The sequence below is a fragment of the Pempheris klunzingeri genome, chromosome 11, assembly GCF_042242105.1.
Source record: "Pempheris klunzingeri isolate RE-2024b chromosome 11, fPemKlu1.hap1, whole genome shotgun sequence".
Classification (NCBI taxonomy): Eukaryota; Metazoa; Chordata; class Actinopteri; order Acropomatiformes; family Pempheridae; genus Pempheris; species Pempheris klunzingeri.
In genome coordinates this window covers 988,067-1,014,045 of record NC_092022.1, presented here as the reverse complement: position 1 = coordinate 1,014,045, position 25,979 = coordinate 988,067, and the positions used below count along the sequence as shown (strand labels likewise).

Sequence of the window (25,979 nt, the reverse complement as noted above, 5' to 3'; positions counted from 1 at the left end):
CTGGTCTGATGAAACCAAGATTGAACTCTTTGGCCTGAATGCCAAGCGCCATGTCTGGAGGCTTGTCAGGATAGAGGGAAAGATAAATGCAGCAAAGTACAGACAGATCCTTGACGAAAACCTGCTCCACAGTGCTCTGGTCCTCAGACTGGGCCGAAGCTTCACCATCCAACAGGACAACGACCCTAAGCACACAGCCAAGATGACAAAGGAGTGGCTTTGGGACAAGTCTCTGAATGTCCTTGAGTGGCCCAGCCAGAGCCCGGACTTGAACCTGATTGAACATCTCTGGAAAGACCTGAAAATAGCTGTGCACCTACGCTCCCCATCCAACCTCATTGAGCTTGAGAGGGTGTGCAAAGAAGAATGGGAGAAACTCCCCAAATCCAGGTGTGCCAAGCTTGTAGCATCATACCCAAGAAGACTGGAGGCTGTAATCGCTGCCAAAGGTGCTTCAACAAAGTATTGAGTAAAGGGTGTGAATACTTATGTACATGTGATATTTGAGTGTTTTATTTTTAATAAATGTGCAAAATGTTCTAAACATTTGTCATTATGGGGTACAAAAAAACACAACAATATGTTATAAAATATGGGTTGGAAAAACCTTGTTTTTCATGCCTGAAGATGAATAAAAATCCTGACTGAAGTTATCATAATTCATGCATGAAAGGGCTAATCTTTAAACATTTCTAAAAAGGCTCAGTAATTTCCTATAACAGTAGTTCACTGTAGTTTTTGTCAAACTGACTAACATGACAATAGTTATTTATATGAATGATAACATGACTAATACTAATAAAAAGTGACGGTGGTCGACGATCCGCAGCAGTGATTCATGAAGCCAGAGAACCACAGCAGGAGAACCAGGACTAGGATCCACAGGAACCAGAGAACCGCTGCAGGAGAACCAGGACTAGGATCCACAGGAACCAGAGAACCACAGCAGGAGAACCAGGACCAGGATCCACAGGAACCAGAGAATCACAGCAGGAGAACCAGGACCAGGATCCACAGGAACCAGAGAACCACAGCAGGAGAACCAGGACCAGGATCCACAGGAACCTGAGAACCACAGCAGGAGAACCAGGACCAGGATCCACAGGAACCTGAGAGATGAGAAAAACACATTTGTAACAGTCAAGGAACATGAAGTGTAATGATGGGGAGGAAGAGGAGGAGAGAGGAGCCCAGTGCATCATGGGAGTCCCCCGGCAGTCTGAGCCTATAGCAGCATAACTAGGGGCTGGTCTAAGGCCTGATCCAGCCCTAAACTATAGGCTTTATCACTAAGGAAGGTTTTTAGTCTACTCTTAAATGTAGAGAGGGTGTCTGCCCCCCAAACCCAAACTGGAAGGAGATTCCACAGGAGAGGAGCCTGATAGCTGAAAGCTCTGGCTCCATCACTATGAAGAGAAGCCAGTACAGGAGAAAGATGGTCTCTTCTCTTAGTTCTCGTCAGAACACGAGCAGCAGCGTTCTGGACCAGCTGGAGAGTCTTTAACGACTTATTGGAGCAGCCTGATAATAAGGAGTTACAATAGTCCAACCTAGAAGTGACAAATGTGTGGACTACTTTTTCTGCATCATCTATAGACAGGATGGGCCTGATTTTATTAATATTACGTAGATGGAAAAAGGCAGTCCTGGAAATCTGTTTTATGTGGGAGCACTGCCAGCAGCAGAAAATTGCTGGTCATCCAGGACTTTATGTCCTTAAGACAGACTTGACGTTTAGTCAACTGATTGGACTCATCTGGCTTTATTGATACATATAATTGGGTATCATCTGCATAACAGATTAATGGAGTGCTTCCTGATAATATTAGCCAGAGGAAGCATATATAAGGTAAATAATATCTAAGCACCGAACCTTGTGGAACTCCATGTCGAACTTTAGTGTGGACAGAGGACTCATTGTTAACATGTACAAACTGAAATCGATCTAATAAATAGGACTTAAACCAGCTTAATGCAGCTCCTTTTATGCCAATGAACTGTTCCAGTCTCTGTAACAGGATGTGATGGTCGATGGTATCGAAAGCAGCACTCAGATCTAACAAGACCAGTACAGAGAGAAGTCCTCTGTCTGATGCCATAAGGAGGTCGTAACCTTCACCAGTGCTGTCTCTGTGTGTGATCTGATAAAACACAACAGTTGTCTGTATGACGTCTCATCACTTAGCTAACAGAATGTGTCAAGTATGGATTAAGTGAATTAATAGAACGAGAGCGTTTCATTATTTCATCTTATCTGGTGTCAGAGTTGAACCTCCCGGCCAGCTGGTGGCGCTAATGGCGCAGTGACGCGCCCTTTGTCATCGCCCCGCCCCCTCCGGTGAACAAGAAGAAGGACGCAGCAGGAAGTGTTCCTCCTGTGTTTGTGTCTGGATGTTAGCTGGCAGTCTGAGTGTGATGGTACCGGCCACAGTGCGACTGTCACGGTGAACCGGCTGCTGATAGAACCCCGGGCTTCAGAGGAGAAGAGGAGGAATGGCCGACGAAGCTCCTTTCCAGTTTTTACACAACGAACTGATACAGTACATTTACAAGTCAGCTGAAAATGAAACGGTAAGAAAGTGTCAGGTATTATTTGGAAGTATTAGTCGGTAACCTGAAGAGTCGTTAAGGTGTTTGCTCATCACTCCTCTGTCATTCTTTCAGGAGAACGGAAGAAATCTCACCAAACTGGAGAACATAGGTTTCAGAGTGGGCCAGGGGCTGATAGAGAGGTAAGAGCTGCTGACATGTTCAAGATAAGATCACATGTAGACTACTGCTCAAGGTTAAGCTAGCCACTGTCCGTGGACCTCCATGTCTTCATCCTCTGTTGTCCAAAAACTATTAAAAAGACGTGAGTGACATCACTTCCTTGAACACACACTCTGAGCCAGTGCCATATGAACCATTCTGCTACCACAGCTTGTCACTGGAGCCCCAATCGTGGATTAATCCACCGCTGAAAGTAGTCCCCATCAAATGTACAGTTTCCTCCAGTGTGATCACTTTTGATAAGAAACAACAGTGACCAGTGAATGTCAAGCTTCAGGCCTTCATTTAAACACCTTTTTCTTTTCTCGAGACTGACAAAAGACACGGCGCGGTTCAAAGACGAGCTGGACGTCATGAAGTTCATCTGTAAAGACTTCTGGACCTGTGTGTTCAAGAAGCAGATCGACAACCTTCGGACCAATCATCAGGTGACACGCAGCTTTCTGTCAGTTACCTTCACTGATGCAGTGGTGTTAACAAAGCATGTCTACAGAACACAGGCTCAACCCTGACAAACTGCCAAAGGAGTCGTGCTTTCTCTGCCGTTTATCTGTGTATTGATGGAAGGGTGTAGCCTGGGCCGCGGAACAACCCATTACATTTTATAGCGGATCTGCACTTGACTCACAAACACGCAATTAATAGTGAATCCCACTCACAAGCAAACAACAGTATGGATCAAACACTGGTGCCTGTGGCACAGAAAACAGTGTGCTGCGACTACATACAATAAAGCTTTTTTGGCACAGTTGTTATAATTTTGGTAATCTATCCAGACCTGTATAGTAGTTATGCTTTCATACCATAGAAGACTGGTTTCTTGGCACTGGCTGAGATCTGTGCTCCCTCAGTGCTCTTTGTTCATTTTGTTTTAAACATAGGTAATGCCTTTTGCATCTATGGAAGATCATCGTGGTCTCTTATCTGTCAATGCTGACGCTCTCATCGTGTTTCAGGGCATCTATGTTCTCCAGGACAACAAGTTCCGACTACTGGGTCAGCTGTCTGCTGGAAAACAGTACCTGGAACAAGCCCCAAAGGTGCTCCGCCATGATTTCATTAGGCTGTCTGACTGTAGAGATCTGCTCTATCGGGCAGTCTTTCCTCTCAAACACTATTCCTTTTATTGAGTACATGCTGTCCATTCACTTTATTTTTTTTATTATATTTTTGTGTCATTAAATTGTTATTTTTCCCAACAAAGTGCACAGCTTCTTTCTACAGTAAGTCTGGATCAAAATGAGATGTGTGTAGTGTTTCTGCATCATGGCTTGGTTTCTTATACTATATTGTGTGTAGTGTCCTGTAATGGAGAATACTGTTAGTGTAGTTTGAAAGACAACCTGTCTCCTCATCTTCAGTTTCAATAAAACGAGCTTTGAGGTAGTTAAATTGACATGATTCCCTGATACCAGTGGCTGCCCTGCAGTTCACTCAGTCACAATGCTGTTCAGGTATTTTGCAGGATTTACATGAATGATATCAGTATGTAATATGATTTAAGTTAGGACATGACACATGTCTCTCTGCAGTATCTGGCTTTCACCTGTGGTCTGGTGAGAGGAGCTCTGTCCAACCTGGGAGTGAAGAGTATTGTGACTTCTGAGGTGTCCGTCATGCCTGCATGTAAGACGTCATTTTTACCACTCTATTCCATTTACAAAACTGTAAATGTATTGTTACGACCGGCTCGCAAGCTGCAACAAAGGAGGGAGATTCACAATATTTTTTAATAATAATTAGCTTAAATACAGCTAAGAGTACAGTGTACATGCACCTGATGTAGGTTCAGCATCAGAGGTGCATAAGGGTGCAGGAATGCAGTGGCTAATATGGGGTGAATGTTACTGTAAAAGACAAAGGATGCTGCAGGCTGAAGAGAGCGACACACTGGCATCTGGGAAGGCGGGCTTACGTAGCCAGGTGTTAAGCCTTGCCAGGTGTTCCTGGCTGGCCTGATGCCACAGCTCCTCCCATCCAAAGACACACCGTACACAATGCACAGGCGCTGGGCAGTAACCATGCTACTCTCAGATAATGAGTACAAGTCAAGGGGAGGGTCCAAACAATTATTAGTAAGGCTCAGGAGGGGCATGCTCTTTTGTTCCCACACAACAGTTTTGTTGTGTCCTTTGTGAATATTTAATGAAGTTACAGTTGCTAAGAAACCTGATTAAAAATGCTTATTCTTAATTTCAAAGTGCTCGTGTCATTCCTGCTCCTGTGTGATGGCCACAGATGTTTATCAATGGTATCAACAAGCAGATTATTCAGCCATGTGAAAATAGACTTTGCAGAGGTCTGTGTGTGTCCACAAAATGTGGCTTCTGTCTCTGAGCTGGAAAATGGATAAAAGCCTGTATCCACTGTGTAGAGGCAGCAGTGAACCTACAGCGGCTGTGTTTTTATTTTTATATTTCTCATTAAGGAGTGGCTTTGTCACTATTCAGGCGATGAGACAGCGAGGGACAGAGCATGAAAGTGGCTGTATCAAGCCAAGCAAATGAAGTAATGTGTCCACAAACGCTAAATCGAGATCTGGTTCTGCTCCCTTTCTATGTAGTTTTTATTTCTGATGTAGAATAAAGAGTGCACTAACGCAGGGCTTCTCTGTCTGTCGTTTGTATCTCTGCAGGTAAATTCCAGGTCATGATCCAGAAACTGTAGCAGCTGGCTCTCATTCTGCACTCTCTTTGCCCTGCGTCCTTATCCCTGAGTTTTTGGCATGAAAGGGAGGTGCCTGCCATTTTATTTAGTAAAATATACTAGTCTTTACACTTTGGGGATTACAGTGATGATTTCCAATGTCCAGAGCCCCGTTTCCTGAGGTCTGCAGAGTTACTCCTGCTGTCATTAACATAACTGGACAAGCACGTTCCAATGCCAAGACACTTATTTCTGAGAGTAATTACATAGGAATACTAACTTCTTTTTTTTTTTTTTTTTTTTTACAAAATATCAGTGAGTTTCTCACCAAATGAATGTGTAATTGTGGAAGTACTTAGGTGCTCTCTGGTGGTACAAAGGCGAAGTGCGAAATATATTACAATGACTGATACAATTTATTAATAAAAACACATATATTGTCCCACTCCCACAAGTTAATCTATGATCATTAGAGCTCCTGTGCTTTATATCTAAGCACTTCATAAAAAAGCAAACATATCAACCAGCAATACACGATTGAGTGGAAAGGAGGAAACTGGGCCCAGCTGAGCAGTTTAAGCTACATTTTATTTACTTCGCTGTTGCCTTTGCTCTCAGCTATGTGGATACAACCCAAGTATCTTTTCCTCTTCATGTGCCAATGTGCAACCTGAACAGATTACTACAGACAAGATGTTGTAAGTTTCTGCTGTCCAAGACAACCACAAAGCGGGGGGGGGGGATTAGATTAGATTAGATTTCCAGTTTGTGATGCACTGGAAATGTCTCATCGTTGTCGGCGCTCCCATCAGCCCTGTTTCCAGGAGGAGCAGCCTGCTGATGAAGCCAGCGTACACCACCTGCCCAGCGTCCAACAGCAGGCAGCTCCAGTGGGGTCATTGAAAGCTTTTGTTGCTGACCGTCACCAGGAACCATGTTCACAAACCTTCTAAGATGAGAAGTAGCACAGTTCATGAGAAGCACAGTTCAACAACGCTGTGCCAGTGCTGTATCACTGCTACTATTACTATTAGTGTTAGTAGTGTTATGAAGATCACTCTGTCACTTGTCTGTCCATATATTTGGGGTTTTCTCTTGAGCCCTTAATTAATATCTTATTTCACAGTCATTGACAAACCACTGACCTGTCAGCCAGCTGCTGCAGTGATTAAAGTTATTTCATCAAACAGAGGAAAACAAAGTAGAAGGAGGGAGATGGGGGCCCATGTCTCGTAGTGTGAGACGTGTGCCTTGATTCTGTGAAGAGTCTACTGTGTCACTGGCCCCAATGTTGAACCATGTGACTTCTCAGTCACTTGATGATAACATCAGCAGGCGTCCGAGTGGGTCACCACCAACATGTTTAAATTCAGTTTCTGAAGACCATGAATATTCATGTAGTGGAACCGTCCATCTTGACCCCCACGAACTAGATAATCTGGATGAATTGTTGGTTTGTTTCTGATCATCTGACTGTTGGACTCACTTGTAGTTGTGTCACTGTATTACATGATTTCTGCCATTAACTTGGAGAGAAAACTATGATGATAAGTGATGAAGGTGGATCGTGGGGAGAACGCACTGCAGTGCTTTGGCCTCCACTAGTTGGAGCTGGTGCTCAGCTGACGAATCATCTCCAGTCATTAGAGCCCCCAGAGCCTTCACTGACTCAAGGGAGAACTGAAAGTCTCCCTCCTACAAGGAACGACACACTGTTAGCCGAGGAGCTCGGTCTGGAACTGGGAACGTCACAGGATATTTGAATTGTTCCAGTTATTTTGACGTACATACAATCACTCCATTACAGAGAAACGGGTTTACAGAGCCTCTATAAACTTTTCATAATGCTTATTAAACAAATACAAGTACTTCCTTGTCACTTATGGGGCCCTTAGGCTATCTGTGATATGGTTTGGTTTCTGGTGTACATCACAAACTACCTGGTCTGGGGAACACCAGAAACCAGCTTCCTTATGGCCTCTGCAGAGCTTTATAAGAAAGTGGTGCAATTTATAGTTGGATGCCTTGAAGTCGAGTTTGTTAAACTACAGTTAAAAAGGAGCTAAAGTGTTAGAACAGTGTTCCAATCCATTCACTAAGGGTAACTAACTACTATTTTCATTGTTAACCATTATGTCACACTTTGTCACGACATTCGAAACAACTCCAAACACTTTGAGTTCCAACGTGGTCGGACAACAATGTATCACTTTCAGGATACAGCTGTACATTCTTCATCTCGAGGGAAAATGAATCAGAGGCCTGTTTTGAGAAGCTTGTTCAAAATGATGTGAGGTGAGATCAAAAACATTCATCAGAAGGCAAAACCAACCTCTCGTGTATGACTTTGTACCCGTTATAAGAATATTCAATGAAACAGCAGCTTAAAGCCAGAGAGCATTCCAAAGTCAGAATCATCAGAAAACTGTCACAATATTGTGACAGGAGGTTTGGTTGAATTCTGGGGTTTTCTGGGGGTCTTATAATATATACTCTGTTTTGGTCTCCACCAACTCTTGAGAAAAAAAACCTGTTTCATATCCGCTTAATGTTGCAGTATGTTCACCATCCAGTCTCTGTATCCATCTGCTGTTTGGAAAACTGATGTTTCCTCGTCTTTAAAGTGTGTAATTCTGCTTGTGAAGGCGTTGACCATGTCCTGTTTGTGTCCTCACTGCTAAGTGTTAGGAATGATGGGGGGGGGGGTTCCCTGAGAAACGGCACTGGGTGTGTAAGCTTAAAGCTTCAAATCAAGACCAGTGCTGTGGAAGTCCTTGCTGCTGGAACAGACCTACTGTGGCTAAACTAACGGATTCAGCACTTGATTGTTTCTTTAATCTCGGAACCAGTTCCAGCGACACTTTCCTCTTGTTTCCCTTCTCTACACTCCAGCTCCAGTCTGTAACATAAATTCACAACCTTCTGCAATGAATGAAGAGTGTTGGTGACAGAACTGCAGGAATGTTCATACTCCTAATATGGCTATTAAAACTGATAAGCCTACTCAGTTTTCCATTAATGTTAAGACTACTCGAACTTTTAAATAAAGATCTGTGCTTTGCATCGAAAATTGCTTGCTGATGAAGCCTGCAGAGCCTGTAATCACAAAAAAGTAGCCCCTAACTGGCAGAGTTAGGAGAAAATAAAGACAACTGACTCTTAAGTGTTTGGTCTGATTCACAAAGGCTTGGAGCTCCAACAGTAGCTCCTCTGTCTGACAGAAGTCAGAGAGGACCTCTGAGTCTCTGAGACCTGCTCACAATCAACCAAAGGCTGCAGCTTATGCCTCATATCATTTATCAATGTTAAAAAGCATGTTTTGAGGCCAGTCGAGTTCGTAAGATAATGTGAAAAAATGCAGTGTGCAGTGCTGATGAACTGGAAATATTTCAGTTATTTGAGGGAATTATTCGTGTATAACAGTTAATTAAATGTGAAATAAATAATCACCAAATTAAATAATCCAGTAAAGCTCATTTCAGGGTCATTAAAGGGTTGCCTGTAGGATGTGTGCAAAATGTAGAGTAATGAATGAATGAGTAATGAATGAAGATGTTCAATAGAATTTTTTATTAAGTATCTGAAACATTCGTTGATAAAATTTATCGTAATAGTCAGATAAAACACTTAATACTAGACCTCACATGAATAATAATGTAACTATATAACTAATAATAATGCAAATAACTAGAGTGATTTTTTTTTTTTTTTATATGAATGAACCAAGTTATTATGACTGAAGTACCAACACTTCCAAACCATATAATTACAAAGTCATTATAAATCAAATCTTATTTGTTTTTGGTTATTTAACTTCATTTGAAATCAGAAAGTTCAGTTCTTAAAAGCAGCTGCTGGAGTGGATGCCAGCTTGTCCCAGAGAATTTGAAGTAAGGAAGATGGAGATGAAGGGCCAGAGGAATGGTTTTAATGTGTACTTATATGGGGTGTTGTGTATTGCAGGCTTGTCAGTTGCTATTTCTAAGGTCAGCTCAGTATTAACTGCATGTCTACAATTATGTAGAAAACTTAATCAACACTTGTGTTACTGTCGACTATATAATGAGTTTTATTTAGCATATTCCAATCAATTGTGTTTTTCCCTCTAGGCACTAAAAGGTTGAGGAGGAATACTGGCACACTGACATTTACCAAGCACACCTCAGCCAACATTTAGACAGTAAACACAAAACTAAATGATAGAATTGGTGACCAGAAGAGCACACAATAACATGCTCTTCATATAATAATATGCATTTGTCCTCAGACCCCCCCTCCTCCTCCTGTTCCTGTCTTTATGAATTAAAGTATGGTCTGCCAGCGATCCTCGTCACCCAATAAGTGTTGAGTCCTGGAGAATCAAACCCTGGTGATAAACCTTTCTTGTTGAAAAGGTAAAAATTAAAGAGCTGCCTGTCCTGTGCCTCCAGGGAGACTGAGGCGCTATTAACCTTCAGCTTGCAAGGGTATGGGCTCTCAAACACCACCCTGAAGACCCTGTCCTGCAGGTAATCCAGCTGAATAGTTCGGTACTTGGATGGCACAGTTGTGTCCACCTGTGGACCAAATTGCTGTATGACCAGCACCCCGTCTGAGTCCACCTTAATCTCATAGAAAGTCATATTTCTGTAAGTGAAAAAGCCCACATATGGGGCTGAGTCGGGTGGCGGTCTGAGAGTTTGTTTAGCGTCCCTGAAAGCGCTCTTTATTGCAGGGATGAGAATGTTGTATGCGTGGCTCACAAGGTCCTGGTCCGTAGGCCGAACCCCTGCCATCAGAACTACAAGTCCCAGTTTGAGCCGAGGCACCAGGGAGAGGGTGGCAGCGTAACCATCCAGGTCCCCGTCCTTCCTCACCACATCATAACCAAACTGCTCGTTAATCTCCCACGGTGTGCCAGTAGAGTTGGCAAAGTAGCTGCTGTGACATCGTAAGACTGGGCTCAGCATGGTGTTCAGGGTGTCCTGGCGCAGCAGAGTCCTACCATAAGCACCCAAAAGAGCCATCATGAGCTTGGCCATGTCCGCCACTGTGGAATACATCTGGCCTGCTGGTCGGTACCAGCCGAGGTTGTAGAGGGGAGCCCGCTGGCCATCGCTGTACACGCCCACAGCCATCTGCCTCTCAATGGCTGGAGTAAAGTTGAAACCAGTGTCCTCCATGCTGAGACGCTCCAGAACATTGTCTGACACCCAGCTCTCAAAGTCTGAGCCAGTAAGCTTTGGGGCTAAGATGTTGGCCAATAAGGAAAAAGCCACATTGCTGTAGTGGCATCTAAAGGAAAAGAGACAGTCACGTCACACGTCTGTAAGTTCCCTCTAAATACACAATACTAAAAGGATTCTTGTTGTAGAAGTAGACATCAAGTATCTCTTTCCTTTCAGGGTATAGAAATGCACAGATTGTCTAAAGTCATCACCATCAGAAATAAATCAACGCAGGAAGGAAACAAAGTCTTACTTGGTGCCTGGATCTGCGACAAGGACATCATCCTGTAACAATTTGAGAGCTGCCTCGGTTTCCCCACTCCAAAGAAGATTAGTTGACCTTAATCTTCTGGGTAACCCTGTGGAATCATTAGAAAACCTTAATAAATAAACATAAACATCCCAAGACTGGCCGCTCTATGGATACACCCCAAAGAGACTCAGCTGAATGACCAGTGGAATCAGTGGATAGCCTGGATCGAGTTCATGACAAGCAAATGTACTTCATTTATATTTGTCAAACACAAATTCTATTCTACGGGTTTGAATTGAAATCTGCTGACTCACTCTTGTACATAAAATGAGTGGGATAAATCCACATGAAGTTCATGGTCCCAACAAGATACATCCTAATAACATGACAAGCCTCTGACGTTTCACACTTATCATGTAATGGCTTTGGTGACTTTTCCTCCAACATGACGGTGGCACTATTTTTGGTTGAGATTGGTCAGATATTCACGTTCCCCTCCGGATGAACTGTCATAACTTTGGTGATCCTCTGACTTTTCATTTTCTGCCATCATCATGTCTATATTTCAGTTTGTCCAGTACATTGGTTGCATGTTAGCAAACGTTAGCGTGCAACCTTTCCAACAGTAATTGTTGAGAAAAGTGACCCCTTTTCTTTCCTCCACTACCCAGTAGCTGTTGGCGTGGTTTGTCCCTAAACAGAGTGCAGATAGACCTCAGCAGGGCTTACCCCCCCATAATCCCCCCTTTTCATTCTGGGAGCACAGAGCTGATTAGCTCTATCTATGGACACAGCTCAGTGTAAGTATAGCTCCTGTGTGCCCAGGTTAGCTGTACCACTGAACGGTCGGACATGTCATGACATGACATGACAAGAATTACATGGAGTCCAGTATGAGTGCACATTTTGACCAATGCACTTCCTGCACACACACATTTGACTGTGATTTAATGAGGTGATGACAGTGAACCACAGCTTTGCCCCTCAAGAAGGGGAAAAAGCTATTCATCATTTTTTTTCCCCTCATCACATAAATATGAATCAGTAAATCTTTATCCATAATGGGGATAAAGCTACTTATTTTTATATACTCTTTGAGACTGTCACAGGTTTGTGTTGGTGTCACAGTGTCAAACATGCATGCTGTCATGTAAATAAGATAAATAACATAAAGCTATTCAGTTTGTTTGATAAAAGAACAAGGTACAGAGCTGTTCTATAGGAAAGGAACCTTAAATGACTTCTGTTGTGATCTGGCGCTATATAGAAAATAAAATGAAATAAAATTAACTTGACCTTCATGGGGGGGGCAGGGGGTGCCCACCTAATATAATGGTAGGGGAAACACTGCACTTTGCTGAAGATTAATCGAGGCTGGTCGTCTATCATTAAAGCAGACTTCGGGGTTACCAGAGAGCTGGCTTGCCATCCTGCGCAGGGTGAGTGCAGGAGAGTGGTTGTTGAGGGTCCCACTCCTCCCCAGCGGATTCTTGATGGTGAAGTTGTCGGAGTACTTCTGTAGCGGGTCGTCCAGAGAGTCGACCAGGCCGTCCTCCCACAGCTTGTAGAGCATCAGTGTGGGGAAGATCTTAGAGACGCTCGCAATTCTGCAGTCACAGTAATTAAAGTCAACACGTGCTTATTCTGCTCGACTAAAATGTATCCTGGTTCCATAATACAGAGGATTCCTACTTCTGCTGCTCAGATCAGATTTGGGTGGATTTAAGCCCTTCTTTTAGTGAGTGGTTCAGTCTCATTGATCACAAGTTCTGTAGTTTACCTAATACAAGGAAGGTCTGATCCTAAACCCTCTCCCTAATTCTAACTAAGCCTCAGACCAAATGTGGTAGAAGTATTAGACAGCAGGTTGCGGTGATGTGTGGTAATGATTATTGTTCACATGGAGCTGCTAATATTATGGACTGGCTGAGCAGCTTCTAGTACTGATGATATTCATATTTTTATATACTGTCTGCATGACTGGAAACCTTACCTATACACTGTGTACTCGTTGGGTGCAGATGAGGAGGGGTCACTTATGTTCTTCTTGCCAAAGTTTCCATTCCACAGAATGGAGTCATTTAAAACCACAGTGGCCGATATGGCTGGCAGCTTGGTGCTGTGAATGCTCGTCCTCAGGAGTGCATCAATCTGTACACAGAAACTATAGTAAGACTTACTGTAGATATAATCCACAATTTCTACATGATAAAGCATTTTGATATCAATTAGAAGCATCAGTTGAAAGAGATTCACCTTTTCTAAGGCCGTCCTCAGTGATGCGATGGGATGTTTGAGGGGCACAGGCTCAGGGAAGCGAGGGCACATCTCTTCTGCCGTCGCTGTTTTTACAAGCACTTCTGTGGAAAAAGGGGAAAAGTAAGACTGTTTTGGCAGCTCCCAGGGCTTTTTCAATTGGATACGGCTCTACAGAAAATGATCAGATATGTTCTTATAGTATATATTTGTTGTCAATCAGAACATATAAAAAAAAAATCCCTCCATCTTGTTCTTGACATGTCTTTCTGTTGTCTGAATAAGTCTTGCGAGCATCAGAGCACTTGTGTCATCTTGTTAGGTTCCTCCAAATTTCATAAAATCCTTTTCATTCCACTATCGATAAACCCCACATTTCTTCCTCACGGGGGCATCCCATACAATGCCCCCCTCCTGTACGGGATCACTGACTATTTGGCAGTTTGACAAGTCCCAGATCACAAAAGTGGCAAGCTTGATATAAAAAGCACAACACAGCTAGCAAGAGTGTGACTCTTGTTCTCATGATACAGAAACATTCCCCTCTACCTCTGAGGGTAGAGACAACTGACCCTTAGGTAACAGTTGAAAACAGCTGGATGATTGGTTGGTTGTTCTGACACGTCTAACTCTGCTAGGCCTGTTACTGGCAGCTAATACTGATCGGTTCTAATATATTACATTATGCCTAATGCAGTGCATTTGTAATATATCTGTAATGAATTAAGTACAGAATTATTAAATTTTAGGTGCAAAAAACATATGATGAGATCCTTTTTTAGTCCCATGCTGTACAACGTTACAGCAAAAAGTAGGAGATTACAGTTCAGACAGTGTATCGCAGTAGTGATACTAGACAGTAGGGAATATTTCTTTTTGTTATAACAAGAATCCTGCATGTTTACCATAAAACAATGATCAGTTCATTATTAATTGATGTAAATGTGTTAGCCGGCATCATTACCCCATGGCTATGAGGTAATACAGCCGAGTTGGATTTCTAATGGCACTTATTGATTCCTTCTGGCCCAGTGTGCACAACACAGTCACACAGTCCACCTGAACTCTGAGCCGTCCCTTAGCAAGATTCACATTTATGTCACAATTCAATTCAATTTTATTTTTTCACAGAGCATGAGCAAGAGAAAGCAGTGTGTTATTTTACCCAGAGATGTCCAGCACTGCTCAGTCCCCCCACCCCACCCCGCCCTTCCCCTCTCTCTCAGCAGGGGTTAAAATCTGCTTTAACATGAGTGCTAATCCTGCTGACACTATTTCCAGTTTTGCGTAATCCTGCTGCAGCTCCTGCAAACGAGCAATTACACCAAAGAGGCTAAAGAAGGCCCTGGGCCAAAAGTATTTCCAAGTTGAGATGTCATACTGTGTGTCTATGTATGAGAGTGTATGTCTGTGTTGGCCTGATAAACTTTACCTGTCTTCAGCTTTGTCATCCTATATTGCCATATGAAACAGCAGGTCATGACGACAGAGAGCAGGAAGAAGACAACCATGCCCAGCATGGTCCATTTCACCCTCATCTTGCTCACTGCTTGCTAAAGGAAACAGATAGAGTCTGGAAAAAATGTGAATGTTTGTCAAAAGCACTAAAGAATGAGCACAAATATCACAGATATGTTTCTCATGACATTTAACTTTAACATTCCTTGACATTGCCTTTACTTTTTTTGCTGACATGTGAAATGTTTGGTTTGCCATAAAAGATAACAACGGTCGTGAAAATGACTTTGACAAATGTAGCTTACCAAAGATGGGAAAACAAGCCATGGATCTGTCTCATTGTCTTTATGTTACTCCTCATCTTCAGACAGCAAAACAAATCCCTGCTCCATGTCCTGCAAGGTCCACAGAGAAGCCAGCAGGACTGCATGGACTTAGCTCTGCTGCTCCTCAGCGCTCACCGGCTACACACCACACTACACTACTTGCTCTTAATCCTGACTGTGATCCTTGGCTCCAGATAAAGGGCAGATTCTATTCCCATTCATTTGTGACATCATAATCTGCAGGGAGATTCAGTGTAGAGCCAAATGGAAGAAGGACTGGAGAATGGAACATTGAAACATTGATATGAACACAGCTTCCTGCTCCTAAACCCCTCCCTCCTGCACACACCCCTCTGTTTATCTGCCAGTCAGCACCTGCCAGCTTTATCCCGCCAGTTCACTATCCACTCCCCCTGAATTATCTGCCGACCACTCACCTGTTGCTGATCAGCTCATTAGGGCCTGAGCGCAGAGTGTGAAACACTCGACGAGGCCCCTACTGCAATTCAAAGAATTATTATTAGGGCCCGAGCACCAGCTGTAGACACGGCTGTGCGAGGGCCCTTCAGTGCTGCTTGCAGCTTTAATTATCTGTTAGTATTTATACTGGCCAGTCTGTACAGTTCTCTGAACTGTGACATCATCCTCAGCAAACAAATCATCTAACCTAGGGTTAATTCCACATACTGTATGTATTACTCATCCTCTGCTGGATGCTCTTCATCGGCACATCAAACAGACAGGGCTCAGCATCATGTGGAAATTAGTGAAGGTTTGGCAGATATAGATACAACAGGTCTGAAGTCAGAGTGAAGAGAAGCTGGTCTAAACAAGTTCTAAAATCATAAAAAGCAGTTGAAAAAAAGGTATTATGTGGAGCCATGATGTGCTCTGCAGACAAACAAGAAGGAAAAGGAAAGGGAAAAAAATTGGGGAAACTTTCATGAATAAAAATTGTAGTGAAAGGCCTAAATTGAAGGTATCATTAGATAGAGGAAGAGTGTAGAGAGAAACAAAAAAGAAAGAAGGATTTACAAAAATGGGTTTTATATATAAATAAATATATAATACTTATATATATTTTCTATTAAAATATATAACATTTTATATTTATATTCAAATATATAATATTTTTACAAGAAACACCATAATAAGGATGAACACCGTAAGTTGAGATGGTTGAATCGAAAGACATAGAAAGGAATTGTGTTTTAAGAAATGTAAAGAAGAAGCCAGTGACACATGGGCCAGTAAAACAATCACTCCCCTTTTAATTTACACACAGCAAAGGGAAACAAATGTGAAAACATTGCAGCAGTGTTCAGGAAGGCAGAGACTAGATGTTTTTTTCATTCTTAAAGAGGACATTACAAAAAGAAAGAAATGTGAAACAAGACGCAGTAAATCTGGGAGGTCATGTTCCAATAAGGGTTTGGAAATAGAAAGAGGGAAAACATTATGGAGATTAAATAATTCCTTTACGTGAAGATCAGGCATTCAGGGATAAACTTCAACAAACTGTGGAAAGCTACTTCCACAATAACAACAATGGAGAAGTAACAAGCAGCAGGAGCGATGAATGAGTGGGAAAATAATATCATATGCAACTTGAAAAAAGAACAAACCACTCCGGGATATAAAAGCAAGAAGAAGAAGGTAGGATGATTACAAAAGGTGCAGGAGTACAGAAAAAGTTTTTTAAAAATTGTATGACATACATTGTTAAAAAATGTGATGACAATAGTAAAAAGGTGTTTGCGTTTGATCCATAACGTCTACAATATAAGAACTGTACCAAAAAACTGCCACAGGAAAAACTCAAAAATTGCAGAATGTTTTTTTGAATATTATCAAAATCTTTAGAACGAAGACACTTAATTCAACTATCCCTGAACCAACTGTAAAACAAGTGACTCATAAAATAAGGAACATGGAGGATACATTTGAGGAAAGGTGGACTTGAGGATGGGAAATTAGAACATTATCAAAATGTATCACAAAGGTAACAGCCTGTCTTCTCTTTCTCACATAGACAGGACGACAATGCAATTGAGTTCCTGATCATCACCATGACAACGGGCACACATTGGACCAAGTGCTATCTCATGGTTTCTGTGTGGATGATGTAAACTTGGTTGATTTTTCTGTCTATGACCACAAGGCATTTCTCTTCCAGGTTCCACTCCTCTCTTCAGAACCCAAATCCACCCATACTGATTCGCTGTTTCTACTATTTCAGTAATTTTAGAGCCTTTTTATAGGGTCCCCCCATGGTACCTTTTTTCATTTTATGAGACGTATAGGGGAAAATAAAAAAAGGGTACTTCAATTTGCCATGTATTGTTGTACTTTAATATATTTTGATGAGAAGTATTTTTTTATCGGGTATATTATATCAGGTAAAATATACCTGGTGTTACTAACTGCTGGGTAAGATAAAAGAGACAAGGGACACCAATTTCTCTGAGCTAATATCGAAACAGTCACAATCCCAGAATCCTTTTTAAAACAGTTAATTCTGTGATTGGTCCCCACTCAGCTAGCCTGTTACTTTTTAAAAGCTGTATTTCAAAGGATTGGTCCTGATTATTAACTGTTTTCTGTGCAGTGGTGTTGCCACTGATTATCCATTTTTAAAGAAGACTTCTTTAGATTCTTCCATTTGAAGTAATGTTAGACCATCTCCAAGCTGCCATTTTTATCAAAGATTTTAGAAAAAACTGTTGCCACTGTTGCTGAACAATCATGTTTTGGAGAAATTTTACACAGCACTGAGACGGCTCTGGTCAAGGTCACCAATGACTTACCGCTTGCAGCCAACACAGGCTTTTACTCCATTTTAATTCTCCTTGACCTCAGCTCAGCTTTCAACACAGTGGACCACAATGTCTTAATCAACCGTCTGAAGAATTATGTTGGTATCAGTGATGTTAGTCCCTGTTATTCACCATCTATTTGCTATCTCTTGGGCAAATCCTGCGTAAGCACAACATCCATTTCCATTGCTATGCAGATGACACGCAGCTGTATGCCCCATTAAAGTCCGGTGCCACCGATATTTCCTCCATATCTGAGGTAATTACAGTCATCCTTGTAGCCCCAGCACCTGCATCCATCTATCCTACCCCTCAATGATAAGATGTATGGCTCTGCGTAAGAGGCCTCCTGCTTCTGTTAGAGTTTAGACTGAGCTCCTGGTCTGTGTTAGTTGGGTTGTACACTGTGGTGTTAATGCTTCTGACAGAGGCCTCTAACCCTGGAGGAGACTATTCTTTCACACACATTCACACACTGAAGCTATGCTTGCTGCTTCAAGAGCAAGTTGGGGTTCAGTGTCTTGCCCAGGGACACTTCGACACGCTGACTTAGAGGAACCGACTGCCGGATCATAGCCCCGACCTTCCGATTGATGGACGACCCACTCTACCTCTGAGCCAACATGTGGGTTGATGTTGGATGAATGCATCAACAGTGGAGCAGTGTAGTTTGTTTAGTGTCCTCCATGCACCCAAAGTGGTGTAGGACTGGTGTCAGACAGATCTGTTCAAAATGTTAAATGTACAGATTTGCTACACTGGTGAATGGACGACCCCGTGGTTATCCTCTCAGTTCGCTTGTATACATTCTTTCGTATATAAAATAAATGGTGCACAATTCACACAACGAACCACCTTATCCGACCACCTGTTGTTACACTGAGATCATGTTATGACACCTGCACAAATTCCAGTGGCTGAAGAAGGCCGTACAGTAGCAGACAGTTACGCTTCACTCCAGCTACCATCACCTGATGCCTCCAACTAATGTATTTGTGTGCCATACCCTCTCCACCCACTAGGAGGAACTGTAGACTTGAAATAAATGCTTTTCACATTATTCAATTCAATTCAATTTTATTTGTATAGCCCAATATCACAACAGAGTGTCTCACAGTGCTTTACAAAGTTCACTGAAATAAACAAGTGTAAGCGAACAAACAATCTAATAAAGAGTCCAGCAGTCGATGAGGCCAATGGATCAGTCCGGTGGATCAGTCCGAGGCATCACCTGCCCTTTATGACCCTCCTTCTTCGGGAAGGAAAAACTCAATGCAGCCTCTGTACTCCAGTTGTAAGATCGTTCAACTAAGGTGGCTTGGATTATCAACCAAACAGACAACACAAACATAATGTCTCACCTCATATATATATATATATATATACAGGTGCTGGTCATATAATTAGAATATCATGAAAAAGTTGATTTATTTCAGTAATTCCATTCAAAAAGTGAAATTTGTATATTATATTCATTCATTACACACAGACTGATATATTTCAAGTGTTTATTTCTTTTAATTTTGATGATTATAACTGACAACTAATGAAAAACCCAAATTCAGTATCTCAGAAAATTAGAATATTGTGGAAAGGTTCAATATTGAAGACACCTGGTGCCACACTCTAATCAGCTAATTAACTCAAAACACCTGCAAAGGCCTTTAAATGGTCTCTCAGTCTAATTCTGTAGGCTACACAATCATGGGGAAGACTGCTGACCTGACAGTTGTCCAAAAGACGACCATTGACACCTTGCACAAGGAGGGCAAGACACAAAAGGTCATTGCTAAAGAGGCTGGCTGTTCACAGAGCTGTGTCCAAGCACATTAATAGAGAGGCGAAGGGAAGGAAAAGATGTGGTAGAAAAAAGCGTACAGGCAATAGGGATAACCGCAACCTGGAGAGGATTGTGAAACAAAACCCATTCATAAATGTGGGGGAGATTCACAAAGAGTGGACTGCAGCTGGAGTCAGTGCTTCAAGAACCACCACGCACAGACATATGCAAGACATGGGTTTCAGCTGTCGCATTCCTCGTGTCAAGCCACTCTTGAACAAGAGACAGCGTCACAAGCGTCTCGCCTGGGCTAAAGACAAAAAGGACTGGACTGCTGCTGAGTGGTCCAAAGTTATGTTCTCTGATGAAAGTAAATTTTGCATGTCCTTTGGAAATCAAGGTCCCAGAGTCTGGAGGAAGAGAGGAGAGGCACAGAATCCACGTTGCTTGAGGTAGAGTGTAAAGTTTCCACAGTCAGTGATGGTTTGGGGTGCCATGTCATCTGCTGGTGTTGGTCCACTGTGTTTTCTTAGGTCCAAGGTCAACGCAGCCGTCTACCAGGAAGTTTTTGAGCACTTCATGCTTCCTGCTGCTGACCAACTTTATGGAGATGCAGATTTCATTTTCCAACAGGACTTGGCACCTGCACACAGTGCCAAAGCTACCAGTACCTGGTTTAAGGACCAGTTCTTAATTGACCAGCAAACTCGCCTGACCTTAACCCCATAGAAAATCTATGGGGTATTGTGAAGAGGAAAATGCGATACGCCAGACCCAACAATGCAGAAGAGCTGAAGGCCACTATCAGAGCAACCTGGGCTCTCACAACACCTGAGCAGTGCCAAAGACTGATCGACTCCATGCCACGCCGCATTGCTGAGTGCTGTACATGCTCATACTTTTCATGTTCATACCTTTCAGTTGGCCAACATTTCTAGAAATCTTTTTTTTGTATCAGTCTTAAGTAATATTCTAATTTTCTGGGATACTGAATTTGGGTTTTTCATTAGTTGTCAGTTATAATCATCAAAATTAAAAGAAATAAACACTTGAAATATATCAGTCTGTGTGTAATGAATGAATATAATATACAAATTTCACTTTTTGAATGGAATTACTGAAATAAATCAACTTTTTCATGATATTTTAATTATATGACCAGCACCTGTGTATATATATATATATATATATATATATATATATAATTTTTTTTTAATATCAACATTTTGAATCAATCAATCAATTTCAGCATATTAAAAACTCAAAGTTAAATCAGGATGAAAATGAAGTAAAGAAGCGAGAAACAGGAAAAGTGACTTATTAGCAGAATGTCAGAGTGCTCTAACATTGGTTTGTAACTGGCTAGCTAATGTTAGAATAGCTGCTGATAAATTAAGCAGCATTTCACTTTCAAAACCAATCACACAGAGAGTGAAGCAGCTGCAGTCCATCATCACCGAGCTGAGCTCATGAAGTGGCTGCTGAAAGTCATTACAGCAGCGCACTAAAAGGAGACTTACAACACTTCCATTAGCAGTAGTAGTAGTCTGTTTTATTGTATGTATTGATTCAGTTATTTGTACAGGCGTGACAACGGTAAATGGTAAATGGTCTGTATTTGCATAGCACCTTTCATTTCAACTACTCAAAGCACTTTTCCATCACATCCTCATTCACCCATTCACCCATCATTCATTCAGGAGGAACCTAAGCTGGAGGAGACTATTCTTTCACACACATTCACACACTGAAGCTGCTTCAGGAGCAAGTTGGGGCTCAGTGTCTTGCCCAAGGACACTTCGACATGCTGACTTAGAGGAGCCGGGGATCGAATCCAACTCTACCTTTGAGCCACAATGGACATTTTTAAAAAGGGGGGGTTCACTGAGGCTGTAAGGGACCCAGGTTTTTGTGTGATGCCACTGGGGATTTGGTTTGGAGGGTTTTTTTGATAGCCAGTCTGGGTTTTGCTGGCCTTGTTGTTAAATACTGTGTTTGTGACAGACCCATTCTGCTGCCCACCGATGAACAGAGAAACACTGCTCTGCTTTAGAGCTGGGAGTGGAACCCCGGCAGTCAGAGCAGCCACAGAAAGGCACCGGCTTTAGTGCTCAATCTATGACCCACAAGTCAAGACAGATTACATCTGATTGGAATGCTGATGGCGCGTCTGACCTACAATCTGCTGCATTCTCATCTCTGTCTCTCTGGGCAAAGGTTTCCATGGGAACGAGCCCTGGGCTCTGCTAATCTGTTGTTTTGCAGTCCTCACTCATCTGAAGGCAGGCTGGATTCCTTTTTGTCAGGCCCATATTCTTCTGCTCTATTTCCTCACTGAGCTCTCTCTCTCTCTCTCTCTCTCTCACCCTCTCTCTCTCTCTCTCTCTCGCTCCGCTGCTAGTATTACCTCCTCTCCGTCCTTCCCTCTCCCTCATTCTCTTTCGTCCACTTCAGTCTTGTGTTATGAAATAGCTCAGACACATCAGCTGCAGGATCTCAGTGGACACGACAGCAGTACAGCTAAGGCACAAAGCTCTGCTCCTGTTGACTTCTTCAATGACAACGCACCAAATAGACAGATCAAGGAGAGCACTCACATCAGATGCCAGAGATCATGTTTAAACAGAGAGGTTACCATCTCTCCACACCACATACCTGACCACCTGTTGTCATGTGACCACACCTCCATATTTCCATCACATGATGATGCCTGAGCCAGCTGCATGACCACTGAGCAAACCGTAATGAAACTAATTGCTGAGGAAAACTGTGAGGTGTGGTTGAAAGCTCCGGAAACGAGTGAGTGGAACTTTAGTTAAGATTATTTTGACAAACTACTTTCACATTTATTTTAAGTAAGTAAGTGATATACTATTTTAATAATGATGTTACTTGCTCACACCTTTTGTTGATACTAAGGTTTCCTCTGCAGCCTTTAAAGGGGGCTTTTACACGATGCTACTATTACTGTCATTGCTGCTACCACTGGCCTGCACTGCTGCACCACACCCATCAACACAAGCATAACACATGCACATTTATTTATTTGTTTGATTGTTTTACCTTCCCTGCACTATTATATATATATATATATATATATATATATATATATATATATATATATATATATATATATATATGCCTTTGTTTTGAGGCCCTGAGGAAAGTTTAACTTATTTTTGATCATTGTACTGTAAAACAAAACAATATGGGATGCTGTGTGGGTACCCTGCCCTCTATCCAATAGCTTCTCTCTATTAGTTGAGTTCCCTTGGCATTCTGCCACTACCTGGGCTGGATGGTATGACGACTTTATATATGTTTGTGCATGATTACATGCGTATGTATGTGTGTCCGTATATATGAGAGGTAGATTTTTTAACCGCCAAAAAAGAAAAAAGGACTAAGAAACACCAGATGGAGTTGAAATATCTGTTTGTCTGTTGAGGAGTGCTGAACTTGTTCAAATGCTGAATGCAGTTGAAGAGTGAGAGTGAGATGAGTGCAAGGCCAGGCAAGGCAAATGTATTGATATAGCACCAATTCAAAGTGCCTTACAGGGACATAAAACACAACAAAAACAAGACACAGGAACATTAAAATTGCATTAGAAGATAATAAAAGTACAAGCAAATAAATAGTTAAAGCTTAAGAGAAGATGCATTAAAAGACAATGAAAACGTGGATAAATAGTTACAGATTAAGCAGAAGTTATTTAGCTAATTTATTGGAAAGCCACAATAAACAGTAATGTTTTAAGGCCTGATTTAAATGCGCTGACAGTTTTAGAAGACCTTAGGTGTTCAGGAAGCTTGTTCAATAGGTGAAACTAAAAGCTGCTCCACTTTGCTCGGGAGTTCTGCGAACACTGACCAAATATGCATTTGATGACCTGAGAGTTCTGGATGCCTCAAACAGTACATGGAAGTCAGTGAGGTGTTTGGGCCCAAGACCATTTCATGCTTTATAAGCAAGTAACAGGATTTTAAAATCTATCTTTGGGCACTTTGGAAGCCAGTGGAGAGATTTAAGAACTGGTGTGATGTGCTCCGCCTTCTTAGTGTTAGTGAGTGCAGTTGAAATATGAAGACATGTGTGACTGCTGAAAGCAGTTTAAGTGTCAGCTGAAGAGTAAGAAATGAGAGATACATACAGTTCAAATGCCAGTTGATGTGTAAATTGCTGAAAGCAGTTGAAGTGTTTGTTAAAAAGAAAGAGATAAATGCAGTTGAAATGCCAGCTAGAGGAAGATAGATGTGGTGAAAATGTCAGATGACGTAGCACCATTTCTAGAGCAGTTTGATTCAATTTGTCAGATTAATGTTGTAGATAATTAATAATTAGGGCACCACTCTTAAAAATAGAGGAGAAAAGATAGCAAGTTTAATGAGCAGTCTCGTTAAAATATACATAGCTATCAATTTGGAATTATAATTAACGATTAACTTAATAATTACAACCAAAATTACCAAATAATTGTTCAATACCCCCAGTTTAGTTAAAGCCTGAATTCACAGTCTGCAAAGGTTCATTGTGGTTAAAGTTTCACTGTGATATGTTTGGAAGAGTTTGATCAATAAAGTTGAGAAGACACTTTATTTATCAAGAATAAATCACATTGTCACAATCATTTCATGAGAAGAGGTAAAAAACATTTTAGTCCAACTTTATGGGCAACAGTGTATTTACATATAGCTAGTGAAGTTGTAGGGTTTTGGAGTTTTGGAGGTTGGCAGTATTAACTAACTCTTGTACAACATTAAATACAACAGTATATTTGAGAAACAAACTGTCACAATGTGCCTAAATAAAGGATAAAAGGGAGAGAGAGAGAGAGAGAGAGAGTGAGATGAGACTGACTGGCCCTCGTGTTCCCCAGACCTGAATCCATTGAGAACCTCTGGGACGTTATAGATTGGTGCATCCGACGCTGCCAAGTAGCACCACAGACTGTCCAGGAGCTCACTGGTGCCCTGATCCAGGTCTGGGAGGAGGTCCTCCAGGACACCATCCACTCTCATCTGGAGCCCAGACAGTGTTGGGAGTGCATCCAGGCACGTGGGGGCCAAACACACTACTGAGTCACATTATGAGCTGGTATGATGAAATTCACACATGTTGGATCAGCCTGTGATTTCAGGTTTTTACTTTGATTTTCAGTGTGATTTTGAATCCAGCCCTCAGCCAGTTGGCTGACACAATGACACGATGTACAGTAAAATTTTGACCCTGAATATTTAGTTCATTGAAATGTAATGTGTGATTTAAGTGTTCCCTTCCTTTTTTTGATCAGTGTAGACTGGTAACACTGACATTCACTTGTGTTCGTGGTGAAGCTAGTTTGAACTTTCTACAGTTTGCTAGTTTAGTCCAGTGGCTCCCAAACCTGCGGTCCAAAGGGTCACCAGATCTGAGGGTTTGTTAGATGACAGAGGAAAGAAGAAAAGACAAAGCTGTTTCATACCTCTGTCATTTCTTTGTGAAACACTTTACCAGTTGACCTGTCCGTCACTTCAATGAAACCATGGGACAGGTTTTGTCCTGTGTTTGCTTACTCCACTGTTTTATTGTCCGGGGGCTCAAGCCCAAAAAGAACCATTGATTTAATGTTTAACAGTTGCAGTTCTAAGTGTTTTATACAAAATCTTAAACCAATAAAGGAGCTGTGTAATAAATGTTAGGACAGAAATGCTCAACTAAAGTACAAATATCTCAGAATTGTAGTATAATGAAGTACATGGGTAAATACTTCTTCCCACTCCTGAAAATAAACATCACCCACTTTGATCAGTTAACTGACCTATAGCCTACCTCAATTCATGAAAAATAAAACTTCATAAAAAAATAATTAGTAATCACTTTCTCTAAACAAGCAAGTGATTAACTCGAAGTACAAGACTCTTGGTCCAAAATACATAAGCATGAAGAAGATGACACCAAACATAAATAAATATCTTCTTCCTACTAGTTCATCACACAAGTCTGTTTGCACAAGACAAAGAATCATCTTCCAGGACCTGAGGGGACCTGAGGGGACCTGAGGGAGGAGGAAACCTGAACTAGAATCCAGCCGATGTTGGGTGGTTTCCCCCCCCCCCTCCTCCCCCCTCCTTTTGGTTTCGTCCAAACTGGCCTGAAGAGCAGCTCCTCAGCCTTCATCCCTCTGCTGCTGCTGCTGCTGCTGCTGCTGCTGCTGTTAATGATGACGACGATGATGATGATGATGATGATGATGCGCTGCAGCTCTGAATGAAGCCACAGTCAATGGGCTGCTGCTGGACGGTTGCGTGATGAACGCTTTGGCTTCTTCCAGTCAAATGGCAGGACCGGTTGTGATCATGGAGGTCTTGTTTTTCCTGGGGATGCTGCCGGCGGTGCGGGCTGTCGAAGGTAAGTCGGTGTTCCGCTCTTGGCTGAATGTGCAGAGAGCGCCGGAGCCAGCGGAGCTCCATCATTAATGCACGA

The 25,979-nt window shown here is 42.0% G+C and overlaps 2 protein-coding genes across 2 annotated transcripts; one reads left to right on the top strand and one right to left on the bottom strand.

Annotated features, from left to right (window-relative positions):
• Positions 1 to 2,392: 2,392 nt before the first annotated feature.
• trappc6b (trafficking protein particle complex subunit 6B) lies at positions 2,393 to 5,855 on the top strand. The gene is made up of 6 exons (XM_070840146.1): positions 2,393 to 2,571; positions 2,665 to 2,732; positions 3,083 to 3,200; positions 3,729 to 3,812; positions 4,305 to 4,398; positions 5,408 to 5,855. The coding sequence occupies exons 1-6, from the start codon at positions 2,494 to 2,496 to the stop codon at positions 5,437 to 5,439; spliced, it is 474 nt and encodes a 157-aa protein (XP_070696247.1). The 5' UTR covers positions 2,393 to 2,493; the 3' UTR covers positions 5,440 to 5,855.
• Positions 5,856 to 9,713: 3,858 nt separating this feature from the next.
• lactbl1a (lactamase, beta-like 1a) lies at positions 9,714 to 14,672 on the bottom strand. The gene is made up of 6 exons (XM_070840329.1): positions 14,567 to 14,672; positions 13,135 to 13,238; positions 12,872 to 13,029; positions 12,289 to 12,485; positions 10,879 to 10,984; positions 9,714 to 10,692 (listed from the first exon to the last, which is right to left on the bottom strand). Exons 1-6 carry the CDS (start codon positions 14,670 to 14,672, stop codon positions 9,714 to 9,716), a joined length of 1,650 nt encoding a protein of 549 aa, XP_070696430.1.
• Between the last annotated feature and the right edge of the window lie 11,307 nt (positions 14,673 to 25,979).

What these genes read in the sequence shown, in the direction of transcription:
- trappc6b (XM_070840146.1), top strand. Translation starts at nt 2,494, where the DNA reads ATGGCCGACGAAGCTCCTTTCCAGTTTTTACACAACGAACTGATACAG. An exon ending in GGCCAGGGGCTGATAGAGAG is followed by an intron (nt 2,733 to 3,082) that starts GTAAGAGCTGCT and finishes TCTTTTCTCGAG; the next exon opens with ACTGACAAAAGACACGGCGC. An exon ending in GGTGTCCGTCATGCCTGCAT is followed by an intron (nt 4,399 to 5,407) that starts GTAAGACGTCAT and finishes GTATCTCTGCAG; the next exon opens with GTAAATTCCAGGTCATGATC.
- lactbl1a (XM_070840329.1), bottom strand. Translation starts at nt 14,672, where the DNA reads ATGAGGGTGAAATGGACCATGCTGGGCATGGTTGTCTTCTTCCTGCTC. An exon ending in AACGAGTACACAGTGTATAG is followed by an intron (nt 12,486 to 12,871) that starts GTAAGGTTTCCA and finishes CTGTGACTGCAG; the next exon opens with AATTGCGAGCGTCTCTAAGA. An exon ending in GTCGCAGATCCAGGCACCAA is followed by an intron (nt 10,693 to 10,878) that starts GTAAGACTTTGT and finishes CTTTTCCTTTAG; the next exon opens with ATGCCACTACAGCAATGTGG.